Source organism: Hyaena hyaena, unplaced genomic scaffold, assembly GCF_003009895.1.
Source record: "Hyaena hyaena isolate Hyena2069 unplaced genomic scaffold, ASM300989v1 scaffold_371, whole genome shotgun sequence".
In the NCBI taxonomy this organism is placed as follows: domain Eukaryota; kingdom Metazoa; phylum Chordata; class Mammalia; order Carnivora; family Hyaenidae; genus Hyaena; species Hyaena hyaena.
The window spans coordinates 1,641,171-1,661,469 of record NW_024081003.1 but is presented as its reverse complement, the minus strand read 5'-3'; the positions used below and the strand labels follow the sequence as shown (position 1 = coordinate 1,661,469).

General features: G+C 40.2%; 1 protein-coding gene and 1 pseudogene across 1 annotated transcript in view; both read right to left on the bottom strand.

Annotated features, from left to right (window-relative positions):
* Positions 1-6,182: 6,182 nt before the first annotated feature.
* Positions 6,183-20,299, bottom strand: part of CCDC6 (coiled-coil domain containing 6) — a 108,935-nt gene continuing 94,818 nt past the window's right edge. The window contains exons 7-9 of the mRNA XM_039250502.1: positions 19,316-19,416; positions 8,549-8,673; positions 6,183-7,534 (exon numbers count right to left, since the gene is read on the bottom strand). Of these exons, the coding sequence (XP_039106433.1) occupies positions 7,340-7,534; positions 8,549-8,673; positions 19,316-19,416 (421 nt within the window). The 3' untranslated portion in view covers positions 6,183-7,339. The remainder of the gene's footprint in view (positions 7,535-8,548; positions 8,674-19,315; positions 19,417-20,299) is intronic.
* On the bottom strand, positions 12,238-12,335 carry LOC120244144 (annotated as a pseudogene).

Here is a 20,299-nt window from a genome sequence, read left to right as displayed (position 1 = left end):
AAATGTGGGGGGTCATTCTCTCCAGGACATCTTTAGCCAATAGGTGAAAGGAGTTGGTAAATCCAAGTTCTGACATTTCTGCTTTCTGGTGGGACAACTCTGAGGCACATTCTAAATTATGTCACAGACCCCTGGGGTTGAACTCCAGTTGCCTATAAGGCCAACAGGCTCATTAACACAGGCTTCGCTGGTCTTAACTTTCTCTGAACTCTCATTCCACATCCTGGAATCAACCCCAAGCAAGCTTTCTACACCCAAGTCCTTGACTCAGTTTGTTTTCAAGGAACCCAAACCAACACCATGTGGATGGATACTCTTACTCCAGGTTTTCCCACATGCTGCTTCCTCTATTCCGAACACTTCAATTCATTCTCACCTGTTCAAGAATCTGCCTCAAGATCAGTTCCTCTGGAAGTCTTCTCTGACCCTCATCTCTTCAAATGCTGTGGGATCCCGCTGCACTGTTTCCCCAAGAGCACAACTTTCCCATACTTGCAAACTGTTGTGAAGTTGCAATACAAAGAACCTTATACTCTCTGAAGTTTTAACAACATGTTCATTGGATCCTATTGACTCCATTCCCATTCTTCTTTTATAGCTAAGGAAACCAAAACTCAGAAAACCAGACTTAGGTCAGATTTGAACTCACAAGACACCTGCTAGTGTACTGGCTCCCTTAAACTTGAGGCTTGCTGCCCAGCACTGCAGTGACTAATAGGAGCAGTCAGTTTCCAAGGCTGAAGATCTCCCAAGAGTGGCTCAGCAAGGCACAGGCCAGGGGTGGGAGAAGAAGAAAGGCAGGTCGAGTTGAACTTGGATTTTAGGACTGCCTTTTATATATTTTTATTTATTTATTTATTTTGATGGAGGGAGACAGAGACAGAGAGAATCCCAGTCTGAACATGGAGCCTGACACAGGACTCGAACCCAGGAAGCATAAGGTCATGACCTGACCCAAAGTCAAGAGTTGGACACTCAACTGCCTGAGCCACCCAGGCGACCCAAGGAGCTGCCTTTTAAAGGAATAAAGAGCACAAACAGAAATCCACAAAAGATGTAAGTAGCAAGTTTGTTGTTTTAAATCCTAGATATTGTATTTTTTTCTCTTGAAATTCATTTTATATTTTTCATTTTTCTCATCACGTTCATGCTTTCTTCTGCCTTCCTAAACACATGGAGATGGTTCTCATATTCTTGTCTACTAATTCTATCATCCATTTCACTTCTGAGTCTGCCTTTTCCTTTTTAAGATGAAAAAAATTTAATTACTATTATCTCTTTTGGGGATAATTAGCAATCTTGAAAGTTGCACTAAACCATTTACAGGGTACCAGAAAATACAATCTTCAGAAAAGCTCTAAATATATTTAGTTCAATAGCATTCAATGTGGTATGGAATTAGGGATGATACCAGAAAACTTTGAAGGGCAAGAATTCAATCTCTCATGTCAACATAAACATTAGACACAAAATGTAATCTATATTTTCTATAATATAGATTTCTATAGATTATATAATCTATAAACCCACTGACTTCTTCCTCTATTTCCAAAGGGAATATTAAAAATGTTTGGGCCTGGATTAGACATTAGTGACTGAATACAATTGCATTTCCACAAATTTTTAAAATTTATTTAAATACCCAAATGTTAAAACAAAAACCCAGATTTATGTATATAGTTTTATTTACATAAACACAAAATTTCTATCAACTTTTTCAATTTCAGATGCACCACGTAGGCATACTGCCTCTAAAAGGTATTAAAAGAAATAAAAGCACACATATAGCTTACTTACTTGTTGTTAAAGCACTTTGTTTAAATCCTGTTCTCATCAAACTCTACCTAAAATAAGAATGGCTAACCCCATTATAAAGATTTGAAAAATGAAGCTGGCAAATGAATCCAAGACTTGAATTCCAAGGTCCTGGGTAACTCCTTGGGCAACATTTTTGCTAAGACCTAGCTGCCAGGGGTATAGAGGTCTTCATCACAGGGCTAACCTAATTAAAAATTCCTTCATTAACTAATAGTTAACATGGAATCTTGTCTAAGCCAGAGTGAGTCAAGAATCACTCAAGATTCATTTAGTACTTTTATAAAGAAAAAGGCCTAGATTCAAAGTCTGCCCTCATTAAGATTGTATTGCACCTGGGTTCTTGAAGACTAGATTCCTAATTAAGACTATGCTCCTAAGGCAGAATTCTGCTTGGTACCGTGCTTTCTCCCACTGGATGTTAGGGTCTCACAAAAACCCAACTGACAAATGATACTGCCCTCAAATGTGTGAAAAGTCACCCCAAACACCCATTCTAAGTTTCCTCCCAAATGAATGGCTGTGGACCTAATCTGTATCTTGTTGTATGAAGGAATACATTAGAAGTTCCCATCTTCATCTTGTCATGTTAGTAAGTCAGGTATTTAACCCAGGTAAGGGACTGGAGTTCCAGAGAGGTTAAGTAACTGGTCCAGTTAAAGAGCTGGTACTCAAACCTGGAAGTGATTCTGGAGCCGTGCTTCCTTCCTAAAAAGTAGAAAAGTAAACCACAGAAACTTTAAGAATAAAGTCGCAAATATACCAGATGTAATATCCAAAGCCTCAATATGTGTGTGCAGGTGTCTCTCTCTCTCTATATATATATCTACACACACACACACACACACACACACACACACACACACATATTTACCTGTAACATTTTGGGAAGGAGTGTCACTTTTCATAATCTCCTAGGTTTATGGTTTTAAATTGGAATATAACAGTTATACAATGGTGCACACAAATCATAAACATACAGCTCAGTGAATTTTCTGAAAAACTCAATACATCCATGTAACCAGCACAGTAGTGGCCCCTTTTGTGTCCTGTCCTTAAGTTTAGTTTCTAGGAGTGCCTGGGCGGTTCAGTTGGTTAGTGTCGGACTCTTGACTTTGACTCCGGTCTTGATCTCACGGTTCATAGGTGCAAGCCTCCTGTTTGGCTCTGTGATGACAGAATGGAGCCTGCTCTTTCTCTTCCTCTCTCTGTCCCTCCCCTGGTGGTGCACTCTCTCTCTGTCTCAAATAAATAGACTTTTAAAAAAAGTCTACTTTCCAAGGCAGGCTTTAGTACTGAGAATCAAACTTAGATGTCCACCAGAATCAACAGGGAAACAATGTTCATTTTCTGACTCAAAGACCCAAAAGAAAGAGATAGATTTTAAGGCTCAAGAAGTACATTTTAAAAAATTATCTTTATTTAGGTTTCTGATTCAGCACATGTATCAAAGACTAATCAACATAAAGAAGTAAATAAGACATTAATTGGAAGTCTTACATCTCTCTAAACTCTGACCAAGAATGTCAAGATTGCCACTATCACCAGAACTCCAACCTAGTCAAGTTGTAAACAAGCTATCATGAACAACATACAGTGTGCACGGAGATGCAAAGGCAAAAGACAATGCTAGCACTTGGCTCTCCTCTCTTCCTTGTTGATGTCTTTCTGTTTGACAGTCCGCTTTTGCTTTCCATGCTAAGTTCCAAATGAAGTCCAAAGGCTCAGGGTCAACCTGATCAAACACTCTTCCGGAGGAATGCATTCTTAAACTGTTGTGCCTGCAACTTTGTTTTTGCCAGGATGAAGTTCAGATCGAGATGTGCAATACAATCTCGATGACGGTGCAGACCAAGTCAAGAACTAAAGTTGAGCAGTAACTAGAGTTAAGGCATGAACGCGCACACACACACACACACGTGCACACACACAGCACCCACGCTATCCTGAATGCAGGATTGCTTCCACTGCCTAACGAGATACAACCAGAGCTTGGCAGTTAACAGTAACTGCTGAGGATTCTGGAAGATGCTCCTCATTTTATGTTAACAGCTGTGTGTGTATGTTTTTAAAAAAAATAGAAAAAAGAAAACAAGAAAAAAACAAAAACAAAAAAGAAACTAAAAACCCCTTAATCTCTTACAATGGCTCTTGAGCATGGAACTCATGTAGCAGCGTCAATGGCTGGTTCCTTAATAAATTTGGAAATAAAAGGTTGTTTTCACTATGTATTTCTTTGGTAGTTATCACTACAAAGTTTTCAGTGTTGGTTACCTATAAGACAAGTACTAGACAGAAGATCAAGTTACATAGAAATGATTCTTCTGTACTGGTAAGATAAAAATATTGCGTTCTCGAAGCACAGTTACTATGCTTTTTCTTGCCTTATTGGGCATCCTCTATAAGCAAGGCTTCGTGCAGGAAAAGTTCATGTCTACCTAACAAAGGGCGATACATACTCTATTTTCCTACAATTGAACAGTTAACAAAAATTCACATTATCAATTATCTCTGGTCAAATCAGTTAGAAGCCAATTACAAAGGGACAGCAGCACTTGGTGTCAAAGCCACATTCTGGTCATACATTCATTCCATGGTTGTGGTATCTCAGGAGCTCAGAATTTAAAACTCCTTTCAATTAACAAAGGAGCAAGTTAAATTAAACCTTAAATACTTCCACCCTCTGCCAAATTTCTAGAATTCTGTCCAGAATGCCAGCATGCTTGATGAGAGAAAGCAGTTCAGAGCCCAGAGAGGCGTCAGGTATTACAGAAGTTAATTTGGTTTTGTGTAAAAGGCAGGGTAGTCTGGCAACAGAGTACTTATCCTATGAGCAGCACAGTGGTAGCCGAGGGTCTCTGTCAGCAAGACAGGAAAAGGAAGCTACTGAAGCTACTGCTGTTCCCGCCTGCCTTCAGGACGGCTACGGGTTTTACAAAGGCCTTCGGGGCATCAGTCCAGTGTTACCCTGGGTGAGTGGGCAACAGGAATGGCAGGAACCATATTGAGCCCCTACGAAAAGAGCCTGAGGGAAGTCAGCTTCCCATGGGTGAGGGGACACCTGCCTCTATGGGCTTGGGGTCTGAATTTTATGGGTCCCTCAGATCTTAACAATCACTAAGAAATGGCCCAGGCAGGTGTACCATCCATGCATGACAGGCTCTACATGGGGTCAAAAACCCTTTAGAAGGACACAAAACAGCGTAAGTTCAAAATAGTAGTGTCTGTTCTCTCAATTCTGAAAGTCCGCAGGGAGAGGCAACAAGATTCATGTTTAAAAAGTGCTGTTTGAAGGAGCTGTGTTCTATTTCAAAAGGAACTGACTAGTCCAGGGGCACCAGCACTACATTTCTGCAAAGTCTGAGTATCAAGAACCTGTTTCTACAAGGCATTTGTCAGGAACGGTTTGCTCATGCCAAGTGCTTTCCGTTCACCCCACGGCAATGTCTGGACTAGTGTGCTTTCAGGAGGTAACTCAACGGACAGGAAGCAGAGGGAAGCTCGTTACTTTATGGACGTTCCGATGGGAGTGCAAGCTGCCATCCAACAGCATCGAATTCTATCATCTCACGAAAGATTCTTGTAAACACAGGCCATGCGTCTCCTAAGAGAAAAACCAAGAACTGTACCATGAAGGCAAAAGCTTGTTTGCCCCTTCTCAGAATTCCTCGGAATGGCAATGTACCGGGAGGGACAGCAGGGTGTTGGTGAGATCCCCGGGTTTGGTATGACCTCATCTGATCGAATTAAAAACCTAAAGCCTCAATAATTAAATGCCGAACTTCTTCCCCATATTTGAGAACTGCACTATGATTATGTATATTACGTACACGTTATAAATAACATTTATATAGACCAACTGGGGAGTGAAGTTCTCAGTCCAGGGGTGGAAGCAGGAAGAGGTGAAAAATCCTATTGTTGCTTTTACTCTCAAGTTCTTAAAATGCTAGTCAAACACTATTATCCAACAAGACTTGTTTCATTCTGTAATTCTTAAATATGCAATCGAAGGCAAAAATGGAAGCTTCTATACTGTACACTATTAAATATCTACAATGTCACGGTTCCTTATTTTTAGGAGTGTGTTCAATAAAGAGCTAGCTATTAGAGATGGTTGTCACAAAACAGGGACTCTTAAAAATTACTGATAAATTAATTTTCAGTTCTCTGATTATATCCAACAGGTACACATTCTCATCATAAAATATACATTCTCTAGTAAGTTATTTTCGTCCACAGCATATATAAATATGCAAACACAAGTGGTAAAAATCACTTTACTACCAAAGTACAAAACAATAACTGCCAAAAAGCAAAAAATAAAGATGTTGCAAGTATTAAGAAAAGAGTGACTCACAGTGTTCCACTTCAAAGTGAAACCAAACGATTTATTTGTGCTGAATGAATGGAAATAATGTATTCAGAGTATACTTCTTTGTACACTGCACTTGCTTATACTGAGCGACGTAAGCGGTCATCACTGCTAATGTGCTACTTTCTTCTACATTTCTTTTCTTTTCTGCCAAGCAATAAAGTATTCTGTGGCCATTATGCCAAGATATTCCTATAATGTTCATTTCAAATAGTATTTTCTAATATTTTGCACCTTTAAAATATTTGTTCAAACTCTATTTTAGGGGAACACAAAGAATGTATAGGGAAAATAGCTGTTTTTGTTACAATCACATTGCCCTCTGCAGCAGAAATCAAATAGCATGTTCTAACCAGCCATCAAAACCACTGGTGGGTAGGACAACATTTATCGACTCATGTTAGAGGGGCCGGTCTGGGTAGATTAACACTAAAGATAAGGAAGGAATCACACCTTAATCTACAATAATTATCCATCCCACGTGTATGTGGAAAAGGTACAGCCATGTGATCCATCACTTCGGCCTGCTTTACAAGAGACATGGATGTTGACATATACTGAAAATAACCTATAAAAAGTGTATCTGTAGAAAGCTCTATTAAAGAGTTTATGGTCTTGGGCACTGATCCATCTAACTTTCCACTCTACACTGAAAGCTAGATTTTCAAAGGTCTGAGTTGTAGTGCTGAATTATTAGATGTTTGGTAAACACCACTATAATGGGGGAGGGGGGCAGGGGTGGGGGTAACAGCTCAGTAATTTTCTGCAAATTTATGAAAAAAAAATATAAAAAAGATATCCCTTTTTATTTTACAAACCTAAAAGCCAGGAAAATGAAGCTCTGGGGCCAAGCAAAAATTGCACGCTGCTTCTGAATTACCAAATATTGACTAGCAGATGCTCCAGCCAGGGAATGGACGTACATGTAGATTCAAGTAAAACACTGATGGAAAAAGTCGTCTGTTTAGTGTTGTAGACCCACAACACTGGCTGCGTTTCCGACAAACACTTACAACACAATTAATAGTGAAGCCTAGATAACCTCAGTGCAAATAAGTCAGATCCAAATATGCCAGGGAAGGAAGCCTTTGGCGTCGAGGAGACGGCTCCACTGTACGAGTCCCACCGTGAGATGCAGACCAAGCACATGCATTAAGGCTGGGCGGAGGGGTGCCCCGGATGCTGCGAAGGGGCGGGCTGCGCGGGGGCCGCCGAGGGGGCCGCGGGCTGCATGGGCGGCGGAGGTGGAGGTGGAGGGGGTTGCACTGGGGTCTGTGTGTTGGGAGACGGAGGAGGCGTGGGCCGCTTGAATTTGTCAGGACTGTTGCTTCTCCGTGGGGAAGGCCTCTGTAGACAGGACAGAAACAGGAGGTCAGGCCTGGCCCGGCAGCTCCCTCCTAACACAGCCTGACAAGCGGGAACTAGGGAAACAGGGGAGCGATAAAGACCACAAACTAGCGACTTCCTGGTCTATCCCTACTGGTTTCTTAACTACTGATGAAAACTTAAACAAGGTGGAGTTTGCACCTACACTCACAAAAAGCTATGCACAATTACTATGAAACTTGCATTGACCAAACCACTGGACTTGGGCCCTTCCAGGAGACAGCCCTCAAATTAAAAAAATGCTGTCTCCTTCTCCACTTAAATCTCTTCTGTCCATTGTATATCCCCAAGTTACATCACTCAAGTAAGTTTTCAACTTCCTAAGGGCTACGGCTCAAATGTTTCTGCTTTTATGTAAACCCGTCACACCAATAAAAATGGCTTCAGGAATACCTTATTGCTTTTCCGGAATAAAAGTCTTCTTTTAAATATTCCCTTATTGGGCATACTTCTCTCCTATTCTCAAACCCGTTAGCTACATTTCCAACTGCTCTATTAGTCAACTAAATACCAGTTCTAAAGAAAAAACTCCCAAGTGAAGTTGAACCAAATGCACCTAAGGTTCCTTCTATTTCCACGGGAGAAAAGTCTGAGTGAAACTAGAACCAAAACTAATTTCAGAAAGAATACTGGGGATCAGTGAACTGTGAAGATGCAGACATCGTGGCAACCAGCAATGATTCGTTATGGCAAAGAGCCGGCCAGAATTTAATCGAGGCATTGGCCAGAGTTCAAATTACATTTCACAAAGGGCAATTTTTCACAGAAAGTGAAGCTGAAATTTTGTCTCCCAGGAAGGATTTTAGTTTCAACACCAGAATTTGGTATCAAACTACTGGAAGTCTCTGACGAGACTGGCGGTGGGAGGGAGAAGAAAGGTAAATATCTAAGGGCATTGGGCCTGGTCTCCCAAGGAGGTTCTGTTGCTACCAGCAGCAGCAGTAAAATGTGGCTACCTGCCCTCTGGCTACTTACTGTGATGCCATGGGATGCTCCCATGTGCTGCACATGAAGACCCGGGGAATTGTAGTAAGACATTCCGGCTCTAGTCAGTGAAGTTGGTGGCGTGAAGCCAACTGTGTGACTTGCATATGATAGACCTGAAATATGACAATAACAAGTATTATTTGAAACTCAATTATCTGCTGTCTTCAACCATCTAGTAGACTTTAAAATGCAAAAGTTCTGAGTCACCAATAAAAATGAACCCATATGAAAAGAGTGCTGGGCTCACTGAATGGCCTGCTGGGTCAAAGGGAAATAACAGTTGAGTCTTGGAACAGAACACAGTGCCCAGAGATAGGTCCACGCATAAACAGTCAAATAATCTTCAACAAAGGGGCCAAGAATTTGTAATGGGGAAAGTGTAGCCTCTTCAACAAATGGTACAGAGAAAACTGGATACCCAGATGCAAAAGAATGAAACTAGACCTATAAAGTCAACTCAAAATGGATGACTCAAACATAAAACCTGAAACTATAAAACTCTGAGAAGAAAACAGAGGAAAAGCTTCATGACATTGGTTTTAGCAATGATTTTTCAGATGTGACACTGAAAGCACAGCCACAAAAGCAGAAAATAGACAAGTGGGACTAAATCAAACTCAAAACCTTCCAGAGCAAAGGAAACAGTCAACAGAAAGGCAACCTACAGAATATGAGAAAATATTTACAAACCATGTATCAGATAAGAGATTAGTATTCAAAATATATAGAGAACTCCTACAGTCCCATATCAAATAAATAATCCAATTAAAAAATGGGCAAAGGACATGAGTAGACATTTCTCCAAAGACATAAAAATAGTCAAAGGCATATGAAAAGATGTTCAACATCATGCAACATTATCCACAATACCCAAGATATACAAACAACCTAAATGTCCATCAACAGATAAGTGAATAAAGAAAACATGGTATATACGTACAATGGAATATTACTCAGGCTTTAAAGTGAAAAAAATTCTTTTTAAGAAGAACATGGATGAACCTGAACCTGGAGGACATCACAGTAATATAAGCTAGTCAAAGAAGGGCAAATACTGCACAGTACCAATTATATTAGGTATCTAAGTCAAATCACAGGAGGAGAATACAGTGGTAGTTGTCAGGGGTTAGGAGTAGAAAAAAATAGAGAATTATTGCTCAACCAGCATAAAGTTTCAGTTATAGAAAAAGAATAAATTCTGGAGATCTACTGTACAACACTGTACCTATAGTTACAGTTTAGTAAGTGTTCTTATCCCAGTTAAAAAAACAAACAAAATCAGACCTTGTCAGAAGTCCAACTAAGATGTAGAGAAGTAGTGAAAAGACATGAGAAGAAATAAAAATCAAGTAGAAAAACAGAGCAAAGGGGTAAAAATGAGATGCAAGAAAAGAGAAGTGTCAAAAGAGACACCAACAATGAGACAGAACCTGTGTGTGTGTGTGTGTGTGTGTGTGTGTGTGTGTGTGTGTGTGTAGCTGTTATAAAGGCAAACAAACAAAAAAATCACTACTGAGAACTTTGCAACTTCAGGACACTCAGCAAATGAAGCCCTATATATGCCATTGTTCCCCCAGAGAAACTGATGTTTTGGGAGGAACAACCCCCAGCCCACTATCATGTTCTACACAGTATCCATCTAGGACCCTAGAATCATCTCCAAAGTATTGGGTTTGGGGTACAAACAGCTGAGTCTTTCCGATAGTCCAAAATGTTCATAGTAAGCAGCCCTGGTCTTAGCAACTTAGGCACTTCCAGTCCAGTGGTCTGGGGCATCACTTATTTATCAGTGAATAAATATAGCTATCTTTACACTTTTCAGTTCCGAGCATCTACCAGGGTATCTAGCACAGAGTACGTCCCATATGAATCAGTGGAGTAAAATGGAAACAAAGGGGCAATTTGGGGAGTTTGGACAGGACTCCCTATTTTTAATCACCTTGGCTTTGTTGTTTTATTTTATTTATTTAATTCCCATATACTTAATATACAGTGGTATATTAGTTTCAGGTATACACTGTAGTGATTCAACAACTCCACACATCACCCTGCGCTCATCATAACAACTGCACTCCTTAATCCATCACCTATTTCACCAATCCCCAACCAACCTCCCCTCTGATAACCATCCAGTTTGTTCTCTATAGTCTGTTTCTTGGGTTTTGTCTCTCTCTCCTCTTTTTTCCTTTGCTCATTTGTTTTGTTTCTTAAATTCCACATATAAGAGAAATCATATTGTATTTGTCTTTCTCTGATTTATTTCACTTAGCATTATACTCTCTTAAAACTATCCATATCGTTGCAAATGGCAAGATTTCATTCCTTTTTATGGCTGAATATTACATTGTGTGCGTGTGTGGACACGGGCTGTTTCCGTATCTTGACTATGGTAAATAAGGCTGCTATCAACATAGGGGTGCATGTACACATCTGAATTAATGTTTTTGTATTCTTGGGTAAATACTCAGTAGTACAATTACTGGATCATAGGGTAGTTTTACTTTTAACTTTCTGAGCAACTTCAATACTGTTTTCCACAGAAATTGTACCAGCTTGCATTCCCACCAACAGTAAAGAGGGTTCCTTTTTCTCTATATCCTCGCACCAAGACCTTTGATTTCTTGTGTTGTTGATTTTAGCCATTCTGATAGGTTTGATGTGACCACTCCTTGTAGTTTCTGATTCGCAATTGTTGTGCAACTCTGATAATGAGTGATGTTGATAATGAGTGATAATGAGTGCAACTCTGATAATGAGTGAAGACATGTTTACATGTCTGTTGGCCATGTGTATGTCTTCTCTGGAGAAATGTCTATTCATGTCTTCTACCCACTTTAAATTGGATTATTTGGTTTTTGGGTGTTGAGGGTTTTATTAATTAAACTTTATTTATTTATTTATTTTTGAGAGAGGGAGGAAGGGAGGGGCTGAGAGAGGGAAACATAGAATCTGAAGCAGGCTCCAGGCTCTGAGCTGTTAGCACAGAGACTGATGCAGGGCTTTAACTCACAAGCCATGATATCATGACCTGAGCAGAAGTCGGATTCTCAACCAACTGAGCCACCCAGGAGCCCCTGGGTGTTTTATTTAGTAAGTTCTTTATATACTTTGGATATTGGCCCTTTATTGCAAAGGTCATTTGCAAATATCTTCTCCCATTCAATAGGCTGCCTTTTAGCTTTGTGGTTTCCCTCATGTCGCAGAAGATTTTAATTTGAGGTAGTCCCAATAGTTTATTTTTGCTTTCATTTCCCTTGCCTCAGGAGATATATCTAGAAAGAAGTTGCTCTTGCCAATATCTGAAACATTATTGCCTATGCTCTCTTCTAGGATTTCTATGGTTTCAGGTTTTTAATCCATCTTGAATTGATTTTGGTGTATGGTGTAAGTAAATGGTCCAGTTTCATTCTTTTGCATGTAGCTATCCAATGTTCCCAACACTATTTGTTGAAGAGACTTTTTCCCATTGGATATTCTTTCCTGCTGTGTTGAAGATTAGCTGACCATATCACTGTGGGTTTACTTCTTCTGGGTTTTCTAATCTGTTCCATAGATCCATGTGTCTACTTTGGGGCCAGTACTATACTGTTTTGATTACTACAGCTTTAGAATACAACTTAGAAGTTGGAACTATGATGCCTCCAGCTTTGCTTTTCTTTCTCAGATTTGCTTTGGCTAAAAAATATGGACACTTCAAATCTGCATGTCATCCTTGTGCCGGGGGCATGCTAATCTCTGGATCATTCCAATTTTAGTATATGTGCTGCTGAAACATGTGCTATTTTCAATCACTTTGAATCTAAGATCAGCCAATGGATGCCAAGCAACATAAACTCCACTTAACCTCTTTTCTGAATTACACAAAAACAAGAAGCTGTTAAGGATGCTTTTCTTTTGGCTCTCATGGCTGAGACATGCAGCCACCAAGCCTACCTTTAGTTGTCTTGTCCCAGATTTTTTTGTGCCCTCAATACCTAAAGTCAAGGGTTTATTTTATTTCTTGGCTTGACTATCAATTAGTGCCTTCTACTTGACATGTTTCTATTCCATTTGTGGATTTTGGGTTGACATTTACAAAATGGAGGGCTGGAGTAAAGTATAAGCCTTTGGAAACTAAGTGGTCATGATTATTTTTACCACAAGGACTTGTTAGGCTGGAGGAGGAAAAGATAAGTTTTATTTAAACACTAATTCTGTTTCTTATGCAAGTGATGAAATTTAAGAGATAAGCTATGAAAGCAGATCCTTATCTCAAGACAGAGAAGCTCGTAATAATAATAAAAAACATGCAGCCTATTTTGTAGCATTGCAAGGTTATTGGTACGTTAAACACTAGTCAAGAATCATCAAAGACTCCCTATTATTTACCTAAATTGAAGAAAAAAGAATCACTTTTCTAGCTATTATAAAGGCCTCTGCGCTTGGCTCCAAACTACCTCTTGAGTATCAAAGCCCTTGCCCAGTCTCATATCAAATGAAATCACAATCCATGGGAGCAGGACCCAGGGCAGCCAGTGCTAAGAGCCACAGTGACCTTATCACTCTGGATTCTCACCTCTACTGCTCAGTTCACACCATGCCCTTTGCCTGGGATGTCTTCTCTGTACCTTCTCCCATGTCAGTCAGGACCTCGATCAGCCTCTGAAGAGGCAAAAACAGCCCAGACCCCAGAGCCAACTGTCATATTAGCTCAAGCTCTAGTTCTGCCTCTTGGCACTGAGTGACAGTGGACTTCGGATCCATCAACTGTAAAATGAGATTACTGTAGTGGCCTCACAAGGTTGCTGTGGGGATGAAATGAGTAAATATCACAAAGTGCTCAGAGTGCCTGGCCAACTATGGGCTCATTAAGCCTCAGCTCATTAAGCTCCTTTAAGGCTCATCTCAAAAGTGCTCTAAGCTGGTAGCTCTCTCTTTGTTTAATATCTTCTTAAACTATTTAGCTTTTTTTTTTCAATTATAACTTTTACTTTGAAACCATTTACCGCCCACATGAAGCTGCACACACACTACAGGGGTCCCATGGACCCTGCATCCAGCCTCCTCAGGAACATCTTCCATAAGCACAGCACAGTGTCAACCCAGAACATGGACACAGATCCACCACTAGTGCCCAAGGAAGACACTTACGTTGGATTTCATCAGTTTTTACTGTACTCTTCCTGTGTGCATGTGTGTAATTGTATCACATGTGTGGATCCAAATAACTCACCACAACCAGAAGCAAAACTGCTCCAACACCACAAAGAAAGCCTCTCGTGTCCATCCTTACCCTGGAGACACCTTCCCCCTCATCCTACACCCTGGCAATGACTGGTCTGTTCCCCATCACAGTAATGCTGTCACTTTGAGAATGTTCTAGAAGTGAAATCGTACAGCACATAACCCTTGAGAATGGCTTTTTTCATCCATCGTAACACTCCCCATGGTTCATCCAAGTTTTCATACATTATCAAGTTGGTTCCTTTTTTACTGCTGAGTAGTATTTCACAGAGTGGATGGACTGCCATTCAACAACTCAATTTTTACACAAATTCATTATGCTTGGCCTTATAAAGTTTTTTGCAAAGAGTTTCTTGTTTATTGTATTTCACCCCCTTCTCCAGGCACTGTTGTTGATGATAAGCTCTTAGAGGCCAGAGACCAGGTCTTATACTTTTTGTTTTCCCTTAAGTTCTAATCATCTGACTGTCTGGCCAATGAATACAATGCAGGATGAGATGGGATGTCTGGGTGGCTCAGTTTCTTGATTTTGCCTCAGATCATGATCCCAGGGTCATGTGACTGAGCCCCAAGTCAGGCTCCATGCTAAGCATGGAGCTTGCCTGGGATTTTCTTTCTCTCTGCCCTCCCATGCCTGCACAATTAAAAAATTAAAAACAAAACTAAAACAAAACAAAACAAAGAATACAGGATGAGAATCCAAAAATACGTAGGTTGAAAACACCAACCCCCAAACACCAGCCTACTAAATCAAATACAATAACTTTTTGAAGTTATTGCTATGATAAATTTCTCTTGCTCTCATAAAGAAACACATTAACTAAAGTAAAAATGTTAAGACTTATTTCACTGTTCAAAAGCTCAATGCTGCAAAATTAAAAGATAATTATTTAAAAGCAGTTCGTGACCAAAACCACCTAGCAAAATGAGGCAAGTGCACAATATATAAACCACCTCTCTAAAGGAACATTGTAAGAGCGGGTAGGGAAAGGGTGCACCTGGAAATGCTAAAATATATTAACTCCACCTTTGGATAGAGGAATTCTGGATGATTTTCTTTCAGCCTATACCCTTCTGATTGTCTGCAAATTCTCTTTAGTATCTTTTTGTTAATGAAAAAAAAAGATGTAGAACCGAACTAAAGGAAGATATACCTTTTCTTCCTTTTAAGATAACTTCAAATTATAATTTTAAGATTTTTAGCTTTACAAGTCACACATAAAAACATGGTTTTTGCAAAATGCAGAAAATACAGATGGTATTTCCTCTTTAAATCTCCCTAATGTGGCTCTGTCTCCATCCCTCCATCAGGACCGCTCTTGCAATGCCAACAGTGTCTCTGTTCTGCCAGCTGCAATAACCATTCTCCACTCTTCATTTTACTTGACCTTGGAGAACATTTGACGAAGCTGACCACTCTCCTCTTGTTGAAAGGCTCTGTCTTAACTTCAGTGAGATTGTATTCCAATTTTCCCTTCTACTCCCATGGTAGCCACTTCCCAATCTCCTTTCCCAGGTTTTCTTCCTGAACCTGACCTCGAAATACTGCAGTTGCTTCAGGATCAGACAGAAGGGCTTTTCTCTGCTCCCTTTATCTACTGTGACTAGGTGAGATCTCATCTATTTCTGTGGCTATTTTTTTTTTTTAAATAAACTTTTATGGACATTTGAGTAGCTTACTCAGTTAAGTGCCTAACTTTTGATTTCAGTCCAGGTCATGATCTCATGGTTTGTGAGATTGAGCCCCATGTTGGGCTCTGCACTGACAGGGTAGAGACTGCTTAAGATTCTCTCTCGCTCCCTCTGCCCCTCTCCCCCTTGCACAGTCTCTCTTCCTCTCAAAATAAACATTTAAAATAAGTAAATGGGGCACCTGGGTGGCTCAGTCGGTTGGGCATCTGTACTGACAGCTCAGAACCTGGAGCATGCTTTGGATTCTATGTCTCCCTCTCTCTGCCCCTGCCCCACTCATGCTCTGTCTCTCCTTGTCTCTCAAACATAAAATAAACATTAAAAAAAAAAATTTAAAGTAAATAAACTTCTGACTTTAGAATAGTTTTGGGCTTACAGAAAAGTGGCAAAAATAGTACAGAGAGTTCCTGTAAGGACAATACTCCGATTCCTGTTAATTAACATCTTATGATGACAAATAGACACATTTGTCACAACTAATAAACTGTTACTGACACATTATTATTATTATTAATTATTATTAACTCAGGCTCATACATTTCTGGATTTCCTGAGATTTTACCTAATGTCCCTTTTTTTTGTTCCAGGACCCGATTTAGGATGACACTTTGTATTTAATTGCCAGGTCTCTTTAGGTGCCTCTTGGCTGAAACTGTTCCTCAATTCTCCCTGTTTTTGATGAGCTTGTCAGATTTGGGGTATATTGATCAGGTATTTTGTAGACAGGCTATCCTTCTATCAGAATGCATCTGATGTCCCCATGGCTCAGCTAGGGTTACAGATTTTTATGCAGCAAAATCTCAGAGGTGAAGTGTCATTTTCACATCAAGGGTATGTGCTCCTGACACAGCTCCCCACTGCTGATGTGGCCTCTGATGGCCTGGCTGAGGTCGCAGATGTCAGGTTCCTCCGTGATGACGTTACTCTTTTTTCCCCCCCTTTTCCATACTTATTCTTTGGAAGGAAGACCTTATGTGCAGCCCATGCTTAAAACAGTTAAGAGTTATTTCCACTGCCTTGACAACAGAGTATCCACAAATTAGTTGGAATTCTTCTGTATGAGAGATTTGTCTCTTTTCCCTTGTTTAATTATTCATTTATTTATATTAGTATGAACTCATGGATATTTGTTTTATGTTTGGGTTATAACCTAACATGACATTATTTCCTTTGTTGCTCAGATTGTTCTAGCTTTGGCCTCTGGGAGCTCTTCTGGTTGGCTCCTGGGTCTCTTTCACACACTTTCATCTTGCTTTTTGAGCACCCCCTTACTTGGCAGCATTACCAGATTTTCCAGGTTCATCCTGTATATCCCCTTCTCCAAGCCCTAGAAACTTCCAGTTCTTTTCACTGGAGAATGGAATTAAAAACCAAGATCTGGGCAGTGAGTATGCTTGTTGCTAGTGGGGTATAGACCCTTTTTCAAACTTTCTTAGTCCCCATTTCTGATTTAGACACATCAAAATATGCTAATTGGGGGTGTCTTTTGTGAGGCTGCATCAAATAGACAACCTGAAAGATAAATGTTGACAAATAATACTCTCCCTGTATGTAATCCACATACGTAACACCACATATTATTAAGAGAATCTTTTGAAAATCCTAGGAAATACACTTTTCAGTCAAACTGAAAGAGAAGTTAAAAGATTTCAACTTGATGAAATGCAAGATCGCCAACGTTAATCAGAAATGGTAAGGGAAGAAATGAGCCAAAATGGTTAACATGGAAATGAAAACTACTTTTATAAACAATTCTACTAAGAAAGTGATTAGAGATTCTTAATTCTAAGAACCACAACTTCTTCCAATAACAACTAAATTGAAAAGCAAACCTGAAAATTCAGGTTTTGCTGATGAACTAGGTTTGGGACAGCAAGGGACTAGATTAGCAGTAATTCTGCAGCCAAGTACTAGATAAAATCGACTTTGATAATATTATAGAGCTTAAAATAAGACACAAATGTTCTTCTCACTTCGGCTGGCTGAAAGAAAAAAACCTAGGTGTTACTTATTACTTAGTTTAAGGGAAAAGCAAATGGCTTGTCTATACAGGCACATCCCACACTACAGGGACAGGTGCAGTGACAATCAAAATTACACAGAGTAAGATCTTTCTATAGAATATCTGTTACAATTTAAGTTAATAATCCCAACCAAGGTCTGACTTTTGCTTTTTTTTTTTTCCCAATGACCTCAACATTAGATTTAATGAATTGGAAAATACATGTCTGGAAGGATTTCTTCAGGTTTAAATAAATCAAACAGAAGGCTAAATTATACTTCATATGAATCAACATCAACTATAAAAGCTACCCCCATCTTGCTTCTTCCTAATGCATGCCTTCCTTTTACATCAATAAATCAGAAGGCAAAGGTCTTTTTCATGGTAATGAAACCCAAGTGTTATTTGGAGAAAACGGAGAGGCAGCAAGGAAGAGGAGCTTTTAGAGAGATTTAAAGGCCACCAGAGAACAGGAGAAACAGACTGCAGAACATTCTTTTGGGCAAGAACAAGGGGGAGATGATCATGCATTGATCCATGATATGAAGTCCTTTTGGTTTGCAAACAGCTCCTCTTTACCCTGCCCGAACTAGACGAAAGTTCCCATGCTTTGTGCTGGTTGTTCTTTTGATTTCTCCTCTTAAAAAAAAAAAAAAAAAAAGTCACAGCACTATAGCACAGGGCTGGGAACCTAACCTCACAGCATGTCTGTCCCAACTTGCAATGCTGTAGCATCTCCCCTCATCCACCTGAAGGGCATTCCTCCTTGTCAATTACTGCAACAGACAAGGTGAGGTTGCACCCTTTTACTTTCCAAAATCAGAAAGCCTTTCTTGTGCCACTCTTCCAAGCAGGGACCTCCTTTATTCTGCTGTGAAACTCCTCCCCCACACACTCTTTTTCCCAAACTCTGTTTAAAATCTGTTTACCAGCAAGCACAACAAACTCAGACTCGTCCCCTCGGTCACAAGACACGATCCTTTGGCTTGCTACCTTTTTTTTCCTCCCTCCGCTCCACTAACCCACCCCCTGCTCCTGGTTTCCTCTTTCTTCCTTGCTGGATCATTTACTTGCCCTCCTGGCCTGAGAGCCCCACACTGTGCTGCTTCTGAGCCAGAGACCCTGGAGGGAGGGAGTTTTCGGGGTCAGATGAAGACAAGCATGCCTTTGAGGGAAAGGCTTCTGAGGAGCTAAGCCAGATGCAGAAGCCAAAAGCAAGGCCAGTTCCTTCTTGCACGGCCTGCCTACTAGGGCCTGGTCCCACTTATCCATTAGTGGGAATATCAGGAGGCAGCTTGTGCTCAAAAGAATACAGCCTTTGGAAATAAGAGCCACCCTGCCTTGCCATTTCCTTGGACCTATGACCAATAGCCATTGAACTTCTGAATCACTGCTTCCTCAATTTTAACATGGGAAAAATGATGCCTACACGAACTATGCTGAGGATAAAAATGAGATAATGTATGTAGAATATAATAATAGAACCCACAGGAGATATGCTATGACCCATCTTAGACATCTATCCAGTGCTTGGTCAATCCACAGGCACTTAAAATCAGTCCAAGACCATCTTTTTAAAAAGAATTTTTGCAGTTAAATTCCTTTTAGTTAAACAACAAAAAATCTAAAAACACCAGCTGGCATGATAACATTTACGCTTAAAAATTTCAGATTAAAACTCAGTCTTGACAGTGATTTATTTTTGATGTTTCTGAAAAACAAAGGAACATTCTCCCTCTGTTTACAAGATTTTTATATGCTAGAAGGGAATGTATTTGGGGATGTCTATTAAATGTCCCAGAAATCAGTCACAGAAGTAGCTGAGGACGGGTACTCACCGGGTGATATAGGCCTGCTGGAACTTGGAGAAGGTGTGTAAGGGATGGGGCTGGACACAGTGCGAGGTCTTAATCCTTGTGCAGACATCTCATTGAAATACCTAAGAGAGGGAGGAGATTATCAGTACTGCCTGCATTTCAGTAGTTCCTAAGAGAGCTCCTATGAGAAAATGTTGGAAGTTCATATCCTGAGGTCAAACTCTGGGTAGTTAGAGAGTAAGTATAAAGCTAAGAGACATGTATAAAGTGGACTCTGGGGTCACATGGCTCCACTGTTTGGCAAAGCCCTCTCCCTAGGGGTACAGATTAGGGAATCTGGAATGTTCTAGCTCCAGGTGGAGGCTTGCCAACAGAGCTGCTCCATACAACAGACAGGACTAGATTTTCCTTCATCACACAAAAGCTATGTAGAAATCTACCTCTGCTGTCCCAAGAATTACAGACACATCCATGTTTTGATGGCTATATTTAAATTATTATTTGAAACTCAAAACCAAACTAGCCCTCAAAGATTTATGTCATCAAACTAAAGCTTAAAGATAATGGTATTCCCTGTTGGCCATCTGGATGTCCTCTTTGGAGAAGTGTCTGTTCATGTCTTCTGCCCATTTCTTCACTGGGTTGTTTGTTTTTCGGGCGTGTAGTTTGGTGAGCTCCTTATAGATTCTGGATATTAACCCTTTATCTGATATGTCATTTGCAACTATCTTTTCCCATTCCGTTGGTTGCCTATTCCCTCCTAATCAGGGAAATACAAATCAAAACCACACTGAGATACCACCTCACGCCAGTCAGAGTGGCTAAAATGAGCAAATCAGAGAACTCTAGATGCTGGCGAGGATGTGGAGAAACGGGCACCCTCCTACACTGTTGGTGGGAATGGAAACTGGTACAGCCCCTCTGGAAAACAGTGTGGAGGTTCCTCAGGAAACTAACAATAGAACTCCCTTACGACCCAGCAATAGCACTGCTAGGAATTTACCC